The following is a 21,221-nucleotide window of genomic DNA, read 5'->3' as shown; positions in this document are numbered from 1 at the left end:
AAGAACGTGCATTGTTAGATTTGACTGCCTATCTCCCACATCCGTAAGGATGTGTAAAAAGTGGAGAAATGTGAAAAATTGGGGAAAGCCAGGGAAAGTGTAAAAACCACTTGGCTTTTTTCTTCCTTTTGTGTACAGCCAAAACACCAGCGGACGACACTCATTATCTCCAGCGGAGGCACCGCCGTGAGGAACTGGTGCTGAGTCATACAAAATATGGGTGAGTAGAGAACAAATGTACAGAGAGACTTACCTACCTACCTAGGACGGCCTACCTAGGACCCTTGTACCTACGGGACCGCCTCTCCCGGTATGCCCCATGGAGAGCCTCAAGGTCCATAAATAGCAACACCCTAGTGGTCCCGGGCCCTAAGGAAGTTAGATTGGCTTCAACCAGAGCCAGGGCCTTTTCTACTCTGGCTCCGGCCTGGTGGAACGCTCTGTCTCATGAGACCAGGGCCCTGCAGGATCTGATTTCTTTCAGCAGGGCCTGTAAGACAGAGTTGTTCCTCCTGGCCTTTGGCTTGGAGCCAATTTGATCCCCTCCCCCTCTTTCTTTTTCCTTTCTCCTCCTGTGATGAGGCTGCATTTTAATATTTTAATGTTTCAGTATTTTAATGTTGTATTTTAATCTTGTTTTTAAGTTGTATTCGTTCAACTTGTTTTTATTATTGCTTGTTAGCCTCCCTGAGCCCGGTCTTGGCTGGGGAGGGCAGGGTATAAATAAAAATTATTATTATTATTATTATTATTATTACCTACCTTCATTCCTCAACAGGTGGAGGAGCAGCAATGATTGTTGCTGTTCTTGTTTTGCAGGAGGTATCTTCATCACATGTGTTAATTTTGCTATCATAGTGTTTGAAATCTAACTACCCAGAAGTATCCTTACATCAGGCATGGAGAACATGGTCAAACCTGAAGGCCACATTCACTTCTGGGAAAACTTACGGCAGCCACCTTTTCCTTTCCTTTCTTTCATAAAAATTATACACCTCTTGATTGTAAAAAAACAAACAAACCTCAAAATGGCATACAAAAAGATAAGGCAATAAAACCAAGATTTACAACCCTACTGTAACACATACAAAAGTTAAAATACTAAAACAGATTAAAGTTATCTGTCGGTAAAGTAAAGGTAAAGGGACCCCTGACCATAAGGTCCAGTTGTAATCGACTCTGGGGTTGCGGCGCTCATCTCGCTTTACTGGCCGAGGGAGCCGGAGTACAGCTTCCGGGTCATGTGGCCAGCATGACTAAGCCGCTTCTGGCGAACCAGAGCAGCGCACGGAAACGCCGTTTACCTTCCCACCGGAGCGGTACCTGTTTATCTACTTGCACTTTGACATGCTTTTGAACTGCTAGGTTGGCAGGAGCAGGGACCGAGCAACGGGAGCTCACCCCGTTGCGGGGATTCGAACCACTGACCTTCTGATCGGCAAGCCCTTGGCTCTGTGGTTTAACCCACAGCCTTGACTAAATAAGAACATTTTTAGCAGGCACCGGAAAGAGTAAAGCGAAGGTGCCTGTTTGATCTCATGAGTTCCAAAGTGTAGGTGCTACCACACGAAAGGACCTAGTTCTTATAAATGCAGAAAACAGGTATTGTGTGGCACCTGTAGCGGTGCCAGTTCTGTCAATCGAAGTGGTAAGCCGACCTGGTAGGTGCATGTGGTGGTCGGGACCAGAGGCAAAAATGGGTGGGGCCAAAATTAAAAATTTGCCTTTGTAGAATAGATTTGTTGCCACACACACTCCCACAGCCCTCTTTGTCCTTCTCACGGAACGACGATTCCCAGAGCAGCTTAACAGTCAATCCCTTTTCCCAGGCAACTCTAGGAATTGCAGCTCTGTGACGGGAACAGACAGGGGCATAGCTGTCAAGCGTCCCTTATTTGGCGGAACAGTCCCTTATTCTAGCTCCATGTCCCGCTGCTGTCCCTTATTGATGATGTCCCTTAAATAAGCTACTGAAGTTAATCGGGCCCTTTCTATATCCAGCTGTCCTTTGTCAACAACAAATTGTTGCTGTTTTTTGTGTTGAATATATGCTATATGGTAATTTATGGACCTAATAGGTATCTAAAGCCATTTGCACGCAACAAAATATGTATTTTATCAAAGTAATTGTTGATCCCTTACTTTGGCTGCTGATCCCTTATTTTCAAATCTGTAAGTTGACAGCTATGGACAGGGGTCTCCTAACATCTTTCAAGATCCTTAATCAGCCATAGTTCCCAGGATTTCTTGGGGGGGGGGGAGCCATGACAGTACAAAATGACATCCCAGCGCTTTGATCGCAGAGTGCAGATGGGGCCTGACAACGGGCCAAATCCTGCCTTCCTTCAAACAGCCGCCATGCCCACCACCAGGCAATTTGTTCTGCACTCCTGTTATGTATTCAGTGGTCTGTGTTTGCTAAAGCTTGTGTCTGGACTAAGGATTCTGAGCTCCTGTGTTCTGATTCGCTACATGATATCCAATCACAGAACGTTTCAGGATTTGGGTCTCTGCCATTGGCCCTTGAACTCTGAGTCGTAATTCGCAGTTTGGAACTTTAGACAGCCAATCGCGTTGGGAGGGGGAGTGGCCCCCGGCTTTCAGAAATGCATATAAGCAGTTGCTTTGCCTCTGTTTCCCAGTTACAGTGGTACCTCGGGTTGCATATGCTTCAGGTTACATACGCTTCAGGTTACAGAGTCCGCTAACCCAGAAATAGTGCTTCAGGTTAAGAACTTTGCTTCAGGATGAGAACAGAAATCGTGCTCCGGCGGTGCGGCGGCAGCAGGAGGCCCCATTAGCCAAAGTGGTGCTTCAGGTTAAGAACAGTTTCAGGTTATGAACAGGACCTCCAGAACAAATTAAGTACTTCACCCGAGGTACCACTGTACGTGGCATGCATGTGTTTGAGTAGCCGGACAATCTCTGTTTAAAAGCATGATGGGCAGGGAGGGCTGATTTTCGGAACAACTTCACACTCCTGTGCAGTCTCAGCTGCTCCCAGCTTCTGATCTGTATCCCTGGCCTTGTCCCTGAACCTTGAAGCTCCTCTCCTCGTGCTTTGATCCTTGCTGCATCTCTGGGCTTTTTCCTGCTCTTCACTTGTTGCTGAGCCTGCCCTGGAATAAAGCCTGGCTATTTGACATACAAGGAAGGGCACGTGCCCTCATCCTTGGGCCGGAGACTGGGACAGGTGTAGCTTAAAGCTGTCGTCCAAATCCTTTCCTCTACATCTTTTGCCCTAATCTGCACCATCAGACCCTCAGGGGACTTGAAACCACATAACGCTGGACTTATATTTATTAGAACTTCCTAGGCATTCCTCCTATGAGCCACAGGAACGGCAGAGGTGCAAAGCAGATGGGCGACCTCAAAAGGCAAGACCATGGGTGGGCCAACTAAGGCCCGGGGGCAGGACGCGGCCCAATTGCCTTCTCAATCCGGCTGGAGGATAGTCCGGGAATCAGCATGTTTTTACATGATATTAATATCATAATAATAATTTATTATTTATACCCCACCCATCTGGCTGGGTTTCCCCAGCCACTCTGGGCGGCTTCCAACTGAATATTAAAAACAATATAGCATTAGACATTAAAAACCTCCCTAAAGAGGGCCGCCTTCAGTTGTCTTTTAAAAGTAAAATAGTTGCTTATTGCCTTGACATCTGCTGGGAGGGCGTTCCACAGGGCAGGCGCCACCACCAAGAAGGCCTTCTGCCTGGTTCCCTGTAACCTTACTTCTCGCAATGAGGGAACCGCTAGAAGGCCCTCAGCGCTGGATCTCAGTGTTCGGGCTGAACGATGGGGGTGGAGACGCTCCTTCAGGTATACAGGACCTGTACATGAGTAGAATGTGTGCTTTTATTTAAAATGCATCTCTGCCTCACGGCATTCTGTAGGAATTTCTCATTGGCAAACACCGTTCACAGGACTGCCTGTCCATCGTTCATTCATTCTCCCTCTCTCTTATCAATTTATCTACACAGGTGGAAGGAATACATCCCGGGAACTCCATATTGTGCCGATATCGATACAGACATGACGATGGAGTACAATATCCAGTACTCTTTCCCCAAAACCACTGCCTTTTTCGGGCGTGGGACCCTCGCGTAAGTCTTGCATAACCTGCCAGCACTTCTTTTTTCTTTCTTTCTTTCCTTTAAACATCTTTATTGAAAGTTCAAAAAGTATATAATTATATGCGCCCTAAACATAAAGGTAAAGGGACCCCTGACCATTAGGTCCAGTCCTGACTGGACTGGGGTTGCGGTGCTCATTTCACTTTACTGGCCGAGGGAGCCGGCGTACAGATTCTGGGTCATGTGGCCAGCATGACTAAGCCGCTTCTGACGAACCAGAGCAGCACACGGAAACGCCGTTGACCTTCCCGCCAGAGTGGTACCTATTTATCTACTTGCACTTTGACGTGCTTTCGAACTGCTAGGTTGGCAGGAGCAGGGACCGAGCAACGGGAGCTCACCCCGTCACGGGGATTCGATCTGCCGACCTTCTGATTGGCAAGCCCCAGGCTCAGTGGTTTAACCCACAGCACCACCTGTGTCCCATGCCCTAAACATGGCGAGACGTAAATAAAAGAGAGAAAAAGAAAAGGAGAAACCCATGTAGAAGGGAAAATAAAGGAGGGGAGGGAAACTATATTTTACAAGGTTGTTATTGTACTTCACCAGATCTCAACCTATTACACTATTTGTAAGAGTGGATTCCAAATATTTTTGAGTTTGTCCATGGCAAGTCTGCGTTAAATGCAAGTTGTTCATATGTTGCGAGCTTGTATACGTCTTCAATCCAATCGTAGAAGGGAGGCGCATATTTATTTTTTCCAGTTCATCAGTATCAGTCTTTTTGCTGTGGTGAAAGCACAGAGAGTCCACTCATATTGTCTTTTTGTAAGGTTCCATGTGCTGGGTATATAGTTCAAGAGGATATTTTGCTCTCTAAATGTATGGTTGTTCCATACAGTTCTGTTGATAGTTTCAGTTAAAGGTAAAGGTAAAGGGAACCCCTGACCATTAGGTCCAGTTGTGGCTGACTCTGGGCTCATCTCGCTTTATTGGCCGAGGGAGCCGGCGTACAGCTTCCGGGTCATGTGGCCAGCATGACTAAGCCACTTCTGGCGAACCAGAGCAGTGCACGGAAACGCCATTTACCTTCCCGCCGGAGTGGTACCTATTTATCTACTCGCACTTTGACATGCTTTCGAACTGCTAGGTTGCCAGGAGCAGGGACCAAGCAACGGGAGCTCACTCCGTCGTGGGGATTCGAACCGCCGACCTTCTGATTGGCAAGTCCTAGGCTCTGTGGTTTAACCCACAGCACCACCCATGTCCCTGTTTCAGTTTCAGTTACCTTCTACCAAAAGTATCTGAAGAAGTGTGCATGCACACGAAAGCTCATACCAATAACAAACTTAGTTGGTCTCTAAGGTGCTACTGGAAGGAATTTTTTTATTTTGTTTCGACTACGGCAGACCAACATGGCTACCTACCTGTAACTAGAACTTCTTCCAAAAATCTTTCAATTTAGAACAATGAAAAAACTTATGTTTTAGAGAAGCCTTGTCCCTATTGCATCTCCAACAGTTAGATACCATAGATAGCCCTTTTTAAAAGAAACGTAATGGGGTCCAGTATATTGTAAATATTATTTCTTGTTGTATGAGCCTGTGAGCACTTCTTAAGCTGGAGATGACTTCGGCAAAGGAAGGTTTTATCTCCCCTGCTAGTCAAAAATATGGATTCAGTCTTAGGTGGTTGTTTTGATTTCTTTAAGGCTCTGATGCCTCGGTGAGATACTTGGACCTTGGCTTGGTTGTTGAAAAACCTGCGTACAAATATTACATAATATAACCTATTCATTTCGGGAGGAGTGGGATGTGTGACCCTCCAAGGGTGGTTACACTCCAAACCCTATCGGCTTTGACCCTCAAGACCCCTGGAGATTGTTTTCCAACATTGCAACTTATATACTTTCCAACTTTTCCCCATTCAAAACTGGGACGCTCATCTTCCGGGACGTGTTCCCAAATGAGTCACATGACCTGTGCCTTGCTCTCATCCTGATAAGGTACTTTTTGGGGCGACAGCGCAGTGCAAGGGCACGCTAGATCACAGCACCCAAAATGGCTGCCGAGATCTCATGGGGGAAAAATGGGATGTCCTGTTTTCTCCCGGGGCGCTTGGAAGGTATGAAGTTGGTGGGCATCGCTGTTTCTTGTGGCAATGAGTTCCCTAGTTTAACGATGCAAGATGTGAAGAAAGCCTTTCTTTGGTCTGTTCAGCCGCCTCCCTTTGCACAAGACCTTGGACAGCAGCTGCCAGCCAGAGTTGGCAGCACTATGCGTACAAGGAAGCTTTGCTCAAGGGCAGTTGTTCCTCCTCCTCTGTAATGACATGCCTCTTCCTTGACAAGTTCTCTTTCTGCGTCTCCTCCTCAGGCTGTTTGAGGCCAAAATGAAGGGCTTCCTGGACAAACCTTACTCCTGGGAGAAGCTTGAGGACATTCGCAAGGTCTTCTGGTTCTATCACACCTCTGCCACAGGTCAGTGAGGGCTGAGGAAGCTGCCTCTCTTCAAAGCAAACCCTTTCCATGAGAGGTCCGGAGAGTCGCAATATGAGAACGGGCCTTTTCGGTGGTAGCTCCCTATTTGTGGAATCCTTTCCCCGGGGCGGTTCACCTGGCACCATCATTGATGAGCTTTACTAGAGTGACTCGGAAACTACAATTAATCCAGAATGTGGTAGCTGGACTGGTGACTGGATTTAGCTGCTGGCACCACATACAACACAGGTCCTAAGAGATCTATATTGGCTCCCAGTACGTTTCCAAGCACAATTCAGTGTGTTGGTGCTGATCTTTAAAGCCCTAAACGGCCTTGGCCCAGTATACCTGAAGGAGCGCCTCCACCCCTATCGTTCAGCCCCCTAAGGTCCAGCTCCGAGGGCCTTCTGGCAGTTCCCTCCCTGCGAGAAGTGAGGTTACAGGGAACCAGACAGAGGGCCTTCTCGGTGGTGGCGCCCGCCCTGTGGAACGTCCTCCCATCAGATGTCAAGGAGATAAACAATTATACAACCTTCCATAGACATCTGAAGACAGCCCTGTTTAGGGAAGTTTCTAACGTCAGGTGTTTTCTGTGTTTCTGTATTCTGTTGGAAACCATCCAGAATTAGCAGCTTGTCATTATTATTATTATTATTATTATTATTATTGGCAAAAGCGCTTCTTTTCCAGCAGGCTTTCAACGATCTGTGTCTCTCTTTCTTCCCTTCTCCAGAGTATGTGTTCAGGCACTGGAAAGATGACGATTTCTTCGGCTACCAGTATCTGAACGGAATCAACCCTGTGTTGATCCGGAAATGCACAAAGATCCCGGAAAACTTCCCCGTGACCCAGGAGATGGTGGCCGGGCCTTTGGGAGAATCCACTACCCTCAAGGAAGAGTTGGAGGTTGTTCATTGCTCTCCTTCTCATTGGCTGTATTGCAGAGCCACATTCGTGTGTGTGTGTGTGTGTGTGTGTGTGTGTGTGTCCCCTTCTCTATGCATATATACAGTGATGCCTCGTAAGACGAAAAACTCGCTAGACGAAAGAGTTTTCCGTCTTTTGAGGTGCTTCGCAAGACGAATTTCCCTATGGGCTTGCGAGTTCTTGCAAGTTCTTCGTCTTGCGAGTTCTTGCAAGTTTTCCCCCTTCCCCCCCTTTTTCTAAGCCGTTAATAGCCGCTAAGCCGCTAATAGCGCTAAGCTGCTAAGCCGCTAATAGGCGTGCTTCGCAAGACGAAAAAACTGCAAGACGGAGAGACTCACGGAACGAATTAATTTCATCTTGCGAGGCACCACTGTATGTCTAAAATATCCATAGCCCACCTCTCTAGTAATAGTATCCAAGGCAGGTACTGTATTTTTTTGCTCTATAAGACGCACCAGACCACAAGATGCACTTAGTTTTGGGAGGAGGAAAACAAGAAAAAAAATATTCTGAATCTCAGAAGCCAGAACAGCAAGAGGGATCGCTGTGCAGTGAAAGCAGCAATCCCTTTTTCTGTTCTGGCTTCTGGGATAGCTGCGCAGCCTGCATTCGCTCCATAACACACACACACATTTCCCCTTACTTCTTAGGAGGGAAAAAGTGAGTCTTATAGAGCAAAAAACACGGTAACCAAAATAGTTCTAAAGAACCAAAAATGCAGCCGTCACCAGAGGAGGTGGATGGCTGGGGATGATGGCAACTTTAGTCCAAAATGCTGGGCGGGCTGACGTCAGATGGGAGTCAAATTTTCCTCGCTTCTCCAACCCGCTCCAACTCTGTTTTTCAGAAAGGAACCATTTACCTAGCAGATTACAAGTTGCTGGAAGGTATCCCTACCATCCTGGTGAATGGCAACGAGCAATACATTGCTGCCCCTCTGTGTTTGCTGCACCAAAAGCCTTCTGGAGAAGTCATTCCTCTAGCCATCCAGGTAACGATTAAAAAAAAACAAACAGGGAAAAATTCAGCCTGTCTTCTAGACCAGGGGTAGGCAACCTAAGACCTGGGGGCCGAATGCAGCCCAATCACCTTCTCAATCCGACCTGCGGATTTTTACATGAGTAGAATGTGTCCTTTTATTTAAAATGCATCTCTGGGTTATTTGTGGGGCATAGGAATTTGTTCATTTCCCCCCTCCAAAATATAGTCTGGCCCCCCACAAGGTCTGAGGGACAGTGGACCGGCCCCCTGCTGAAAAAGGTTGCTGACCCCTGTTCTAGACAGTCTGAAGACACCTTCCTTTGCCGTTGCATCTTTTATTCCGTTGTGATTCCCTCTTCCAGCTGAGCCAGCGCCCAGGCCCCCAAAGTCCCATTTTCTTACCCACCGACGAAGAGTGGATATGGACCTTAGCCAAGACCTGGGTGCGAAACTCCGAATTCCACATCCACGAGGTGAACACCCACCTGCTCCGTGGACATCTGATGGCGGAAGTCTTTACGGTGGCGACACTGAGGCAGCTCCCCATGTGTCACCCCCTGTACAAGGTGAGAGAGCCCAGAGGGGTGGAGTTTGGGGCATTTAGCGGCAAGTACAGGGAGGGATATAGGGACATGGGTGGCGCTGAGCCTAGGACTTGCCGATCAGAAGGTCGGCGGTTTGAATCCCTGCGACGGGGTGAGCTCCCGTTGCTCGGTCCCTGCTCCTGCCAACCTAGCAGCTCGAAAGCACTTCAAAGTGCAAGTAGATAAATAGGTACCGCTCGGGCAGGAAGGTAAACGGCGTTTCCGTGCGCTGCTCTGGTTCGCCAGAAGCGGCTTAGTCATGCTGGCCACATGACCCAGAAGCTGTACGCCGGCTCCCTCGGCCAGTAAAGCGAGATGAGCACCGCAACCCCAGAGTCGGCCACGACTGGACCTAATGGTCAGGGGTCCCTTTACCTTTACCTTTACGGGGAGGGATATTTTCGATATCCTCTTTTATCTTTTGTAGCAAACGAACCCCATCTGGGGGAAAAGGCTGCCTCTCTCAGAGGAAAAATTCCTTCCAGTAGCACCTTAAAGACCAACTAAGTTAGTTCTAGGTATGAGCTTTCGTGTGCATGCACACTTCTTCACGAAAGCTCATACCTAGAACTAACTTAGTTGGTCTTTAAGGTGCTACTGGAAGGAATTTTTTTATTTTGACTATGGCAGACCAACACGGCTACCTATCTGTAACTCTCTCTCAGAGGAGGCAGCGATGCTACCAGCCTGGATGGCTTTGAAAGAAAACTTTGCCCCCTCTTATAAAAAAAATAAATAACTTGTGGTTATCTCGTGAATCTGAAAGTTAGAAGATTGGGGACAAATAAAAAAAAGTCCTTCTTGATGCAGTGAATACTTAAACTGTGGAACTTGTTCCTGCAGGAGGTAGTCAAGGCCAAGAATCTAGAAGGCTTTAAAAGAGGACTGGGATAATTCATGGAGGGGGAAAGGGCTGTTGTCCGGGATTGGACTTGAGAGGGGTGGAGGGGCTGCGAATCAGGGGGAGAGCATGCTATGACTTCAGTTACAAGACCTTTGTCTCTGCGTACTTTGAGACACCAACCCCCCCCCCATCCTTACACGTTTTTTGGGGACAGGGGGTGGGCTGGTGTGGAGGACTTCCTAGTCCTGAATGGCGCAACTGTGCCCCTGAAGGACCAGGTGCGCAGCCTGGGAGTCATTCTGGACTCACAGCTGTCCATGGAGGCGCAGGTCAATTCTGTGTCCAGGGCGGCTGTCTACCAGCTCCATCTGGTATGCGGGATGAGACCCTCCCTGCCCGCGGACTGTCTCGCCAGAGTAGTGCATGCTCTAGTTATCTCCCACTTGGACTACTGCAATGCGCTCTACGTGGGGCTACCTTTGAAGGTGACCTAGAAACTACAACTAATCCAGAATGCGGCAGCTAGACTAGTGACTGGGAGAGGCTGCCGAGACCATATAACACCGGTCTTGAAAGACCTACACTGGCTCCCAGTACGTTTCCGAGCGCAATTCAAAGTGTTGGTGCTGACCTTTAAAGCCCTAAACGGCCTCAAGGCCCAGTAGACCTGAAGGAGCGTCTCCACCCCCATCGTTCTGCCCGGACACTGAGGTCCAGCGCTGAGGGCCTTCTGGCGGTTCCCTCATTGCGAGAAGCAAAGGTACAGGGAACCAGGCAGAGGGCCTTCTCGGTAGTGGCACCCGCCCAGTGGAATGCCCTCCCATCTGATGTCAAAGCGATAAACAACTACCTGATATTCAGAAGACATCTTAAGGCAGCCCAGTTCAGGGAAGTTTTTAATGTGTGACATTTTAGTATTTTTGGTCACTGTGGAAGCCGCCCAGAGTGGCTGGGGGGACCCAGCCAGATGGGCGGGGTACAAATAAATTATTATTATTATTATTATTATTATTATTATTATTATTATTATTATCACATGTGTTCCCTTTCGCCCCCCTCCAGCTTTTGATTCCTCACCTCCGTTATTCCATCCATATCAACGTGCTGGCCAGAACCTACCTTATCAGCCAAGGAGGTACCTTTGACAAGGTAAGTGGGAGACTCGTGGGACGCCCTTGGAGGAATGCTTGGTGAACCCACCGTGGAATGCCTTCCAGGCCAGCTCTTCAGGCCCCAGGACATACGGTGATCTCTGTTCTTCCACATCCTACCCATTCGACCACAGGGTGATTCGCAGCTGACTTGGGGAATCTTTTCTGGGGGTGCCTCTCTGTTTTGCAGGGCTCTGAGGGCAGTCCTCTGTTCTGGGGGTGCCCTACCTTTGAAGGCTGCCCGGTTTGGTTTAAGGATACAGAACCCAAAGGAGGAGGTTCATAGAATCATAGAATCATAGAATCCTAGAGTTGGAAGAGACCACAAGGGCCATCAAGTCCAACCCCCTGCCAAGCAGGAAACACCATCAGAGCACTCCTGACATATAGTTGTCAAGCCTCTGCTTAAAGACCTCCAAGGAAGGAGACTCCACCACACTCCTTGGCAGCAAATTCCACTGTCGAACAGCTCTTACTGTCAGGAAGTTCTTCCTAATGTTTAGGTGGAATCTTCTTTCTTGTAGTTTGGAGCCATTGCTCCGTGTCCGCTTCTCTGGAGCAGCAGAAAACAACCTTTCTCCCTCCTCTATGTGACATCCTTTTATATATTTGAACATGGCTATCATATCACCCCTTAACCTCCTCTTCTCCAGGCTAAACATGCCCAGCTCCCTTAGCCGTTCCTCATAAGGCATCGTTTCCAGGCCTTTGACCATTTTGGTTGCCCTCCTCTGGACACGTTCCAGTTTGTCAGTGTCCTTCTTGAACTGTGGTGCCCAGAACTGGACACAGTACTCCAGGTGAGGTCTGACCAGAGCAGAATACAGTGGCACTATTACTTCCCTTGATCTAGATGCTATACTCCTATTGATGCAGCCCAGAATTGCATTGGCTTTTTTAGCTGCCGCGTCACACTGTTGGCTCATGTCAAGTTTGTGGTCAACCAAGACTCCTAGATCCTTTTCAATGGGGAGATTTGAAGTTTCCTCCCAAGGGAGTGAGCAGGTTGAGCCATAGGCCTCCCTGCCAGATTTAAAAGCATTGGGGATCGATCCCAGGTTAGTCTTACTCAGAAGCCGATAGATGTAGCTAACTTAAGCCTGTTCGTTTCAATGGATGTGCTCTGAGTACAAGTTAACAGGGTACAAACCAGTTTAGTAAAAGGTAAAGGGACCCCTGACCATTAGGTCCAGTCGTGGCCGACTCTGGGGTTGCGGCGCTCATCTCACTTTATTGGCCAAGGGAGCCGGCGCACAGCTTCCGGGTCATGTGGCCAGCATGACTAAGCCACTTCTGGCGAACCAGAGCAGCGCACAGAAACGCCGTTTACCTTCCCACCGGAGCGGTACCTATTTATCTACTTGCACTTTGACGTGCTTTCAAACTGCTAGGTTGGCAGGAGCAGGGACCGAGCAACGGGAGATTCAAATCGCCGACCTTCTGATCGGCAAGTCCTAGGCTCTGTGGTTTAACCCACAGCACCACCCGCGTCCCACAACCCAATTTAAATTATAGCAATTATTTCCTCTCTCTTTTTTGCAAATTAGTTTTTATTTGGTTTTTTAAAAATATAAAGTTATAACAAAATCAATTAAAAATCTGTATAAAGAGTTTGCTCTGAAGCTCACGACTACCCCCCACCCCCTCCATGGGTCCTAATATGAATCAGTCCATAATACACATTTTTTTATCCATCTAAATTGTCCATAGTTTTTGTTACATTTGTTGTTGTTGTTTAGTCGTGTCTGACTCTTTGTGACCCCCTGGACCAGAGCACGCCAGGCACTCCTGTCTTCCACTGCCTCCCGCAGTTACATTACAAGTGTGATTAAAATCCTGCTAATGTTTTCATCTGTTTGCAATGGTCTCCTGAATAAATTATAAACAGATTCCCATTCTTTTTTAAAGTTCTTGTCCTCTTGGTTCCCGAGCTTCCCAGTTAATTTTGCCATTTCAGCATAATCCATCAACTTGGTCTGCCATTCTTCCCTGGTCAAGATTGTTTCTTCCTTCCATTTCTGGGCAAATAACACCCGTGCGGCTGTTGTCGCGTACATGAACAGTCTTTACTAGTCTTTTGGGATCTCGGTACCTATAATTCCTAATAAGAAAGCTTCTGGTGTTTTTTTTAAGCAAATGTTATTTTAAACAATTTTTTCATTTCATTATATATCATCACCCAGAAAGTTTTTGTTACCTGACACTTCCACCACATATGACCAAAGGTACCTAAATTATAGCAATTGTTTCCAAGTCTATACTTGTAGATCAGCACTGGCAAGTGTTAGATTATACACAGGGCTGCCTCTGAAAATAGTTTGGAAACTTCAGCTGGGGCAGAATTCAATGTGCCTCATTTGGGAGTGTGCTGAATGGTCTTCTCTCCTCCCCACCCGTTTTCCGCCGCAGGCCATAGCGACCGGGCGCCGAGGGTTAGCTGTGCTTCTTAAAAAGTGCCTGGACAACCTGACCTACACGGATCTGTGCCTCCCTGAGGACATTGAGGCCCGAGGAGTCGGCTCGCTTGCCGATTACTACTACAGGGACGACGGGCTGAAGATATGGGATGCCATCGAGAGGTAAGAGAAACAGGATTCGCTGTGTGCTTTCAGCGGAATGGCTGGAGTCTTCTTCATACATCAGCCCCATGCCCACCTGCCTGTGCACGCCTGATCTCAAACTCTGCTCCCAGTTTCCAGAGTGGTTTGCCGCCATGTATGGGGTGGGGAGAGCTGCTACTCAAGAGCAAGGCATCAAAGCCCATGTAGTGCACAGACACAGACATGAATCCTGGGAATGGTAATTCCCACCAAGACCATATAACACCGGTCCTGAGAGATCTGCATTGGCTCCCAGGATGTTTCCGAGCACAATTCAAAGTGTTGTTTCTGACCTTGAAAGCCCTAAATGGCCTCAAAGGCCCAGTAGACCTGAAGGAGCGTCTCCACCCCCATCATTCAGCCCGGACACTGAGGTCCAGTGCTGAGGGCCTTCTGGTGGTTCACTCCCTGCGAGAAGTGAGGTTACAGGAAACCAGGCAGAGGGCCTTCTTGGTGGTGGCGCCCGCCCTGTGGAACGCTCCACCATCAGGTGTCAAGGAAATAAACTTTTTAGAAGTCATCTGAAGGCAGCCCCATTTAGGGAAGTTTTGTATGTTTGATGTTTTAATATTCTGTTGGGAGCCGCCCAGAGTGGCTGGGAAAATTGTTGTTGCTGTTGTTGTTATTGTTATTATAGTTCCCGCCTAATAGAGCTACAATTCCCAGCACCCTTAAGCTCCTAGGATTATTTGCAGGATGCCGTGAACTTTAAATGTGCTTTAAATGTGTATTGTGCACACAGCCTGTCTGGGGAGCCGGCCTAACTTCTCATTTTCCCCACAGCTTTGTCTCTGGCATCGTGGAACTGTACTACAAAAGCAACTTGTCTGTCCAGAGAGATTACGAGCTTCAGGCCTGGATCTGCGACATCTTCACAAAGGGCTTTCTGTCCAAGCGGTCATCAGGTACTCCGCCAAACCCATTTCCTGCTGCTTCTTTTTTCTGCTCACTGTTTTCCTTCCTTCGGGACTTGTTTAGACAGCCCATCACACTTGGGGAAGCCTATAAAAGGTATCCACTTTCACTCACGCCCCTTAACTTAGAGGAGGAGCGCAAAACGTAACGCTGCCACACGGCTAACAATACCTCTTGTGTGCAGTCAGCTGCGATGCACCATTTCATGGAATCACAGAATTGTTGAGTTGGAAGGGACACCCAGGGTCATCTAGTCCAACCCGCTGCAAGGCAAGAATGTGCATTTAGCACGCACACCTGTTTTATTATGCTCTTCAGCCATGTCTGAGCCCCAATGCAGGTCACAGTGTGAAAACGCATGAAGGAAGCTGCAGTTAGATTGGGGGTGCTTGAAGGGTGTTGCAATAAAAAAATTAAGGTCTTATATATAATAAATGTTCATAAATGTACCAAGCAAACACGTACATAAATATATAAACCACATGTCTGAAACAGCACAGGAAAACAGCCCTGGAACCACTTTGACTCCCAAACTGACCAAATGATTTCTCTGCAAGGTCAAGGAAAATGGAAAAGCCTCCCCATTGTCTTTTCATTCACAAATCCTGTCTTAAGGGTATGTCCGTGTATGAATAGGGTGAGCCTGTGACCTGGCTCAGGAACTAAGCATTTATCATTACAAAATACTAGCCAGGCTTCCCAGGGTATCCAATCAAGTGAGCATTAACAGGTAACCTGCCAGACAGGAGGTAAACAACGCGCTCAGATTTCTGTTGTAGACCGCCCTTCGTGTGATGTAGGTATGATGTGTCTCGGGGTGGTCTTGGACTCCAGGGCTGGCAATTTAAAATGTCTATATAAGGGCAGGTACACCTGGGTTCTGGGTCCTCCTCCTTTCCTGCGTGTGAGGGGAGCACCCTGTTGCAACAGATCAATAAAGATCAGGCTAACTAGCTGCTTTGCTTCTCAATATTCTCTGGTTGGCCTCTGCTCTTTTCTCCGACTGATGGAGAACCTGCAAAGGACTCTATAAGGGCTCTTGTGTCCCCCATAAGGGAATAAGGGCAGATTTTTGTTTATTACAGTGTGTAACAGCAGAGTCTCCAGACCCCTGCCAGTTAAAGCTGTAGATCAGGTTCCTAGGCCCTTTCCTCCAGTTGATGGGGGGGCAGAAGGAGAAGCTGAGGGACTTGGAGTGACGAGATTTTTGTTTGGGGGGGGCAGCCAAATGTTTTGTTGTTTTTAAAGGAAATCAGAGTTACTGAGCTTTCCCCCTTGGATGGAAGCCAGGGAGTCCAACACTAGATGGCGCCAGAGCCAACAGCAGGCGGATTCTAGTTTTGTCTCTGTCCTTTTCCCTACTGAAGTTCCGTAACGCCAACAGCGCTGGAGCTATTTTGAAATAGCATTGTCTTGTGTGTTTTTTTTGTTTTGTCTTTATTTAGGTACATAATTTGATATATAAACTTTGTATACATGTTGGAAATTATACCATAATATGCCCTGTAATGTAATATGATAGTGTATACATATGTGACATAAGAACGTTAATAAAAAAAGAAAAAAGAAAAAAAGTGGGACCCAAGATGCGTGGTTGGGTTAAATCCCAGGCTGGTGGGTTTGGGCAAAAGATGGCCGGGGCTTGAACTCGCTGGCTCTCACAGTCCCCTTCCAAAGTTACAGCTCTATGATTCTCCGTTTGGTTGAAGATACCTGTTGTAAAGGACTTGTCCTCTCGCTTCCCTCCAGGCATCCCTTCCTCCATCCGCTCTGTTCCGGAACTCATCAAGTTTTTGACCATGGCGATCTTCACCTGCTCAGCCCACCACGCAGCGGTGAACAGTGGGCAGGTAAGTGAATCTGCTCTCCTTACTTGCCTGAGCATGGAGTATCTGTGTCAGGAATGTTTAAAGGCGCTGATTTCCATTCTGAAACACTCTCGTCTCTTTTTTTGGTTTCACAAGTTCATTCACACAAATAAAACTCTTAGAAATATTAGAATTGAACACGAGATTCTTCCGAATCTTTGGACTTCCCTCTGCGGGTTCTTTAAATAACTTTGTTGTTTAGTCGTGTCCGACTCTTCGTGACCCCCTGGACCAGAGCACGCCAGGCACTCCTGTCTTCCACTGCCTCCTGCAGTTTGGTCAAACTCATGCTGGTAGCTTCGAGAACACTGTCCCACCATCTCGTCCTCTGTTGTCCCCTTCTCCTTGTGCCCTCCATCTTTCCCAACATCAGGGTCTTTTCCAGGGAGTCTTCTTCTCTTCTCATGAGGTGGCCAAAGTCTTGGAGCCTCAGCTTCAGGATCTGTCCTTCCAGTGAGCACTTAGGGCTGATTTCCTTCAGAATGGAGAGGTTTGATCTTCTTGTAGTCCATGGGACTCTCAAGAGTCTCCTCCAGCACCATAATTCAAAAGCATCCATTCTTCGGCGATCAGCCTTCTTTATGGTCCAGCTCTCACTTCCATACATCACTACTGGAAAAACCATAGCTTTAACTATACGGACCTTTGTTGGCAAAGTTAAATAACTTTATCAACTACATATTATAAGTTGATCCAAATTACAACCCTCCGTTCTATCCAAAGTCTTTGTGTCATTGCAAGAGTTATTTAAAGCCCGCCAGAGAGTTCAAGTGTTTAGTCTTCTTTTAAGTACATTCTATGTTTGCTCCATTCTCTACTGAAGTTCTATCTTCCTGATTTCTGATTTTCCCGGTCAGTCTTGCCATCTCTGCATTGTCCAATGATTTCTAATGCCAGTCCTCCCTCGTAGCTATCTTCTCATCTTTCCAGCTCCGAAATGTGCTGGTCACAGCGGTGCTTCTGTTCCACTGCAGTTCGACTTTTGCAAAATGCAAAAAAAAACCCCAAACCAATGCAATTTGTCTGGCTGCCTGACAAAAAAGATCCTTTCTGATCTTTGGGGATAGTAAAACGAAACAACAACCGAAAGGAGGAGTGTTATGTTCTTCTGCTTTTAAATCAACAGATATGCGCTGAGTTTGCAGACTCTGTTTAACTTTCTTCTGTCCTCCCCTGGGCTGCAGTTTGAAATGGGTGCATTCATGCCCAACTTGCCATCGTCCATGAGGAAACCTCCGCCGGACGTTAAAGCCCCAGTGACACCGAAGGAGTACCTGGACATCGTCCCCGAGATGAACACCACCAGCCAAGTCCTCGCCGTCATCTGGGTCTTGCGGAACGAGAATTTTGACATGGTAAGAATGTCCAGAATGCGGCAGCCAGACTGGTGTCTGGGAGTGCCTGCCGGGACCACATAACACCGGTCCTGAGAGATCTGCATTGGCTCCCAGTACGTTTCCGAGCACAATTCAAAGTGTTGGTGCTGACCTTGAAAGCCCTAAACGGCCTCGGCCCAGTATACCTGAAGGGGAGTCTCCACCCCCATCGTTCAGCCCGGACACTGAGGTCCAGCTCCGAGGGCCTTCTGGCGGTTCCCTCATTGCGAGAAGTGAGGTTACAGGGAACCAGACAGAGGGCCTTCTCGGTAGTGGCGCCCGCCCTGTGGAACGCCTTCCCTTCAGATGTCAAAGAGATAAACAACTACCTGACATTCAGAAGACATCTTAAGGCAGACCTGTTCAGGGAAGTTTTTAATGTGTGACATTTTAGTGTATTTTTGGTCTCTGTGGAAGCCGCCCAGAGTGGCTGGGGAAACCCAGCCAGATGGGCGGGGTACAAATAATAAATTATTATTATTATTAGTAGTAGTAGTAAGTTGACAGCTACGTCTCAGCCTAAGCCACCAGGTCAGCAATAAATCACATTTCACCAGTGAAGTGAGCTCGCTTCATTCAAAGCTCAGGAGACCAGGCCTAGTGAGCACAGCAACTCTTTGCCCCAATGAGGCAGCTGCAAGGACTGAAGGTCTGCTCCTTCCCACAGCTCCCTAAGTCCCAAGAAACCTGAGACTGCTTCCCTTTGTCTGTCTCTGCTCCACCCTCTTCATCCACACCTTTTATTTTGACAAAGTAATAATCATAAATAAATAAGAATAAAAATATGCGCATCCCGCCACCGAGACCATTGTAACTATCCAACCTCCCAAAATTTCAACACCTCTTGCGATGGTTTGACCTCTTTCCGTTTTAACAGTACACATTCTGCAAACATAATAATAATAATAATAATAATAATAATAATAATAATAATAATTATTTATTATTTACACCCCGCCCATCTGGCTGGGTTTCCCCAGCCACTCTGGGCGGCTTCCAACTGAATATTAAAAACAATACAGCATCAGACATTAAAAACCTCCCTAAACAGGGCCGCCTTCAGTTGTCTTTTAGAAGTAAAATAGTTGTTTACCTTTCATGTCTCCTCAAAATCATTTCTCCTGCATATTGATCATGAATAGCTATATCCCACACCTCTTTATACCATTCATTCAACGTTTGTTCCCTACTAAAAAATCTACAACACTTAAAATATAAATCCGGGGACATTAAATGAAATCCGGGGACGGATTTTGTCCGGGGACAGATTTGTAAATCCCAGGACTGTCCCCGGGAAACGGGGACATTTGGTGTTGTTGTTTAGTCGTTTAGTCGTGTCCGACTCTTTGTGACCCCCTGGACCAGAGCACACCAGACCCTCCTGTCTTCCACTGCCTCCCGCAGTTTGGTCAAACTCATGCTGGTAGCTTCGAGAACACTGTCCCACCATCTCGTCCTCCGTCATCCCCTTCTCCTTGTGCCCTCCATCTTTCCCAACATCAGGGTCTTTTCCAGGGAGTCTTCTCGTGAGGTGGCCAAAGTATTGGAGCCTCAGCTTCACGATCTGTCCTGGACGTCTGGTAATAAACTAAAATGACCCTGCATCTCTTTCTCTGTTCCTGTTTGCAGAGACCTCTGGGGCAATACGACGACGAGCACTTTGTCGAGGAGGAACCGAAGCAGCTCATAACGGCTTTTCAAGAGCGCCTGGCGCACATTTCCGAAGAAATCAAGACCAGGAATAAGTCGATGAAGTTTCCTTACACCTACCTCTGCCCAGACAACATCGAGAACAGCACGTGTATATAGAAGCCGGGTTTTGCAGCGCAGTGCGTGCTTCCAGACCACACTTACTCTGCTGCGGTGCAGCCTTCCTCAACCCGGCGCCCTCCGGGTGCTCGATACTACAACTCCCACCAGCCCCCGAGTCCAAAACATCCGGAGGGCACCCGGTTGGGGTAAGGCTGCTTTTGAGTTTATGGAGAAACAGAAGCGCAGCCCCCCATCACTAGAGATTTCTTTGAGTGCGATTGTAAACACAGGGCAGGACCTCTGCAGCAGGCAGGCTCAGGCTGGCAGCATGCAACTTGAAGATTCACAGAACCCTTTAAAAAAGAGATCCACAAAATATAAAGTGCCTGTTTTGATTGGGGCGGCATCCTCCCTGGAGGAGCAGGGGTGCAGTTTGGGGCTGCTCCTTAGAATCACAGAATTGTAGGCAGATGACCTTTGGGAATCTCTTCCAATTCTATGATTCTGTGCAGGACGTATCAGGTTTAATCTCTGGTGTCTGACTGCTGCCAGCCAGTGTAGGCAGAAGTGATCTAGGTGGACCAACGGTCCGGCTCTGCAGAAGGCAGCTTCCTATGTTCTCGTGCAAGCTCAAGTCTGGACTACTGTAATGCGCTCTGCGTGGGGCTGCCCTTTAGGACTAGTCTGGAAATTGCAGCGGCTGCGCTCTTCCTTGCGGAGGCGAGGCCAGCTGAAGCTTCTCCTTCATGTTACATTTCCTGTATCATTTCATACCCTTCCTTTCCCTCGTGCCGTAATGGGATCAGGGGTTTGGAGAGGGAAGAACCACTTGCAGACAGCCAGGTTGGCGCTTGGCAGCGTGATTCGAACGCAGAGCTGTGTTTTATTTCCATTTAGCAGTGGGGTGGTGGTGGTTAGAGATGTTTAGACAAAAACGCATGGGGAGGTCATTAACACACACACACACACACACACACACACACACACACAAAACAGCAACCCAAACCCATTTCAGTCTGTGAAAAGGAAAAAAACGTCAATCCAGATAGCTTTGCGCCCTAGCGGATTTTCCAAACGAAAAACTCAATTTTCAAGCGTACATAGTTTAAACCCATTGTGGGTTTTGTGTCCCTTTGATTCCAGTAAGACTTCAAAATATTATTATTGCTATTTGTTAAGTATGTATACTGCCCGTCATCTGAAGACCACGCGGCAGTTCACAACATAAAAATGCAAAATGCAAAAACAAAACGAAAGAATAACTCCCCACCCAGTAAGAGCTTGTGGATGCTGGATTGCAAATGAACTGCTTTCAGGTCAAGGCAGAAAATGCTGCGTAAAAACAAACAAACAAACAAATTTATTGCATTTTGAAAATGACAGAGAAAGAATAAATTAAAAATTACACCTGAATACACAAAAAGAAGAATAAAAGCAAAGGGGGGAATACAATAATAAAGAGAAGAAGAAAAAGAATTAATGACATACACAAAATTGTTCAAAGGATACAAACCATAATTTGAATATTCTATACAAAAGTCTCCCAGAAAGAAATTATGTTTATATTTCTTTTCCTCCCTTACAATCACTTGCTTTCTGTTCCAGTAAACTTGTTTGAATCCCTGTTATGTTAGTTGACTTCCCTCTATCTCTTTGCGGCTTT

The 21,221-nt window shown here is 47.3% G+C and overlaps 1 protein-coding gene across 1 annotated transcript in view; it reads left to right on the top strand.

The window, feature by feature from the left end:
- LOC309326731 (polyunsaturated fatty acid lipoxygenase ALOX15B-like) overlaps positions 1–19,829 on the top strand; it is a 38,146-nt gene extending 18,317 nt beyond the window's left edge. The window contains exons 3-14 of the mRNA XM_081835686.1: positions 139–220; positions 3,989–4,111; positions 6,457–6,560; positions 7,294–7,466; positions 8,335–8,478; positions 8,831–9,034; positions 10,959–11,045; positions 13,457–13,626; positions 14,431–14,552; positions 16,312–16,412; positions 17,615–17,785; positions 19,436–19,829. Of these exons, the coding sequence (XP_081691812.1) occupies positions 139–220; positions 3,989–4,111; positions 6,457–6,560; positions 7,294–7,466; positions 8,335–8,478; positions 8,831–9,034; positions 10,959–11,045; positions 13,457–13,626; positions 14,431–14,552; positions 16,312–16,412; positions 17,615–17,785; positions 19,436–19,615 (1,661 nt within the window). The 3' untranslated portion in view covers positions 19,616–19,829. The remainder of the gene's footprint in view (positions 1–138; positions 221–3,988; positions 4,112–6,456; positions 6,561–7,293; positions 7,467–8,334; positions 8,479–8,830; positions 9,035–10,958; positions 11,046–13,456; positions 13,627–14,430; positions 14,553–16,311; positions 16,413–17,614; positions 17,786–19,435) is intronic.
- The last annotated feature ends 1,392 nt before the right edge of the window (positions 19,830–21,221 follow it).

This window comes from Podarcis erhardii (genome assembly GCF_964252035.2).
Source record: "Podarcis erhardii genome assembly, chromosome: 13".
Taxonomy (NCBI): domain Eukaryota; kingdom Metazoa; phylum Chordata; class Lepidosauria; order Squamata; family Lacertidae; genus Podarcis; species Podarcis erhardii.
Note: the sequence above shows the minus strand (reverse complement) of the source record. Positions and strands in the feature narration are given on the sequence as shown.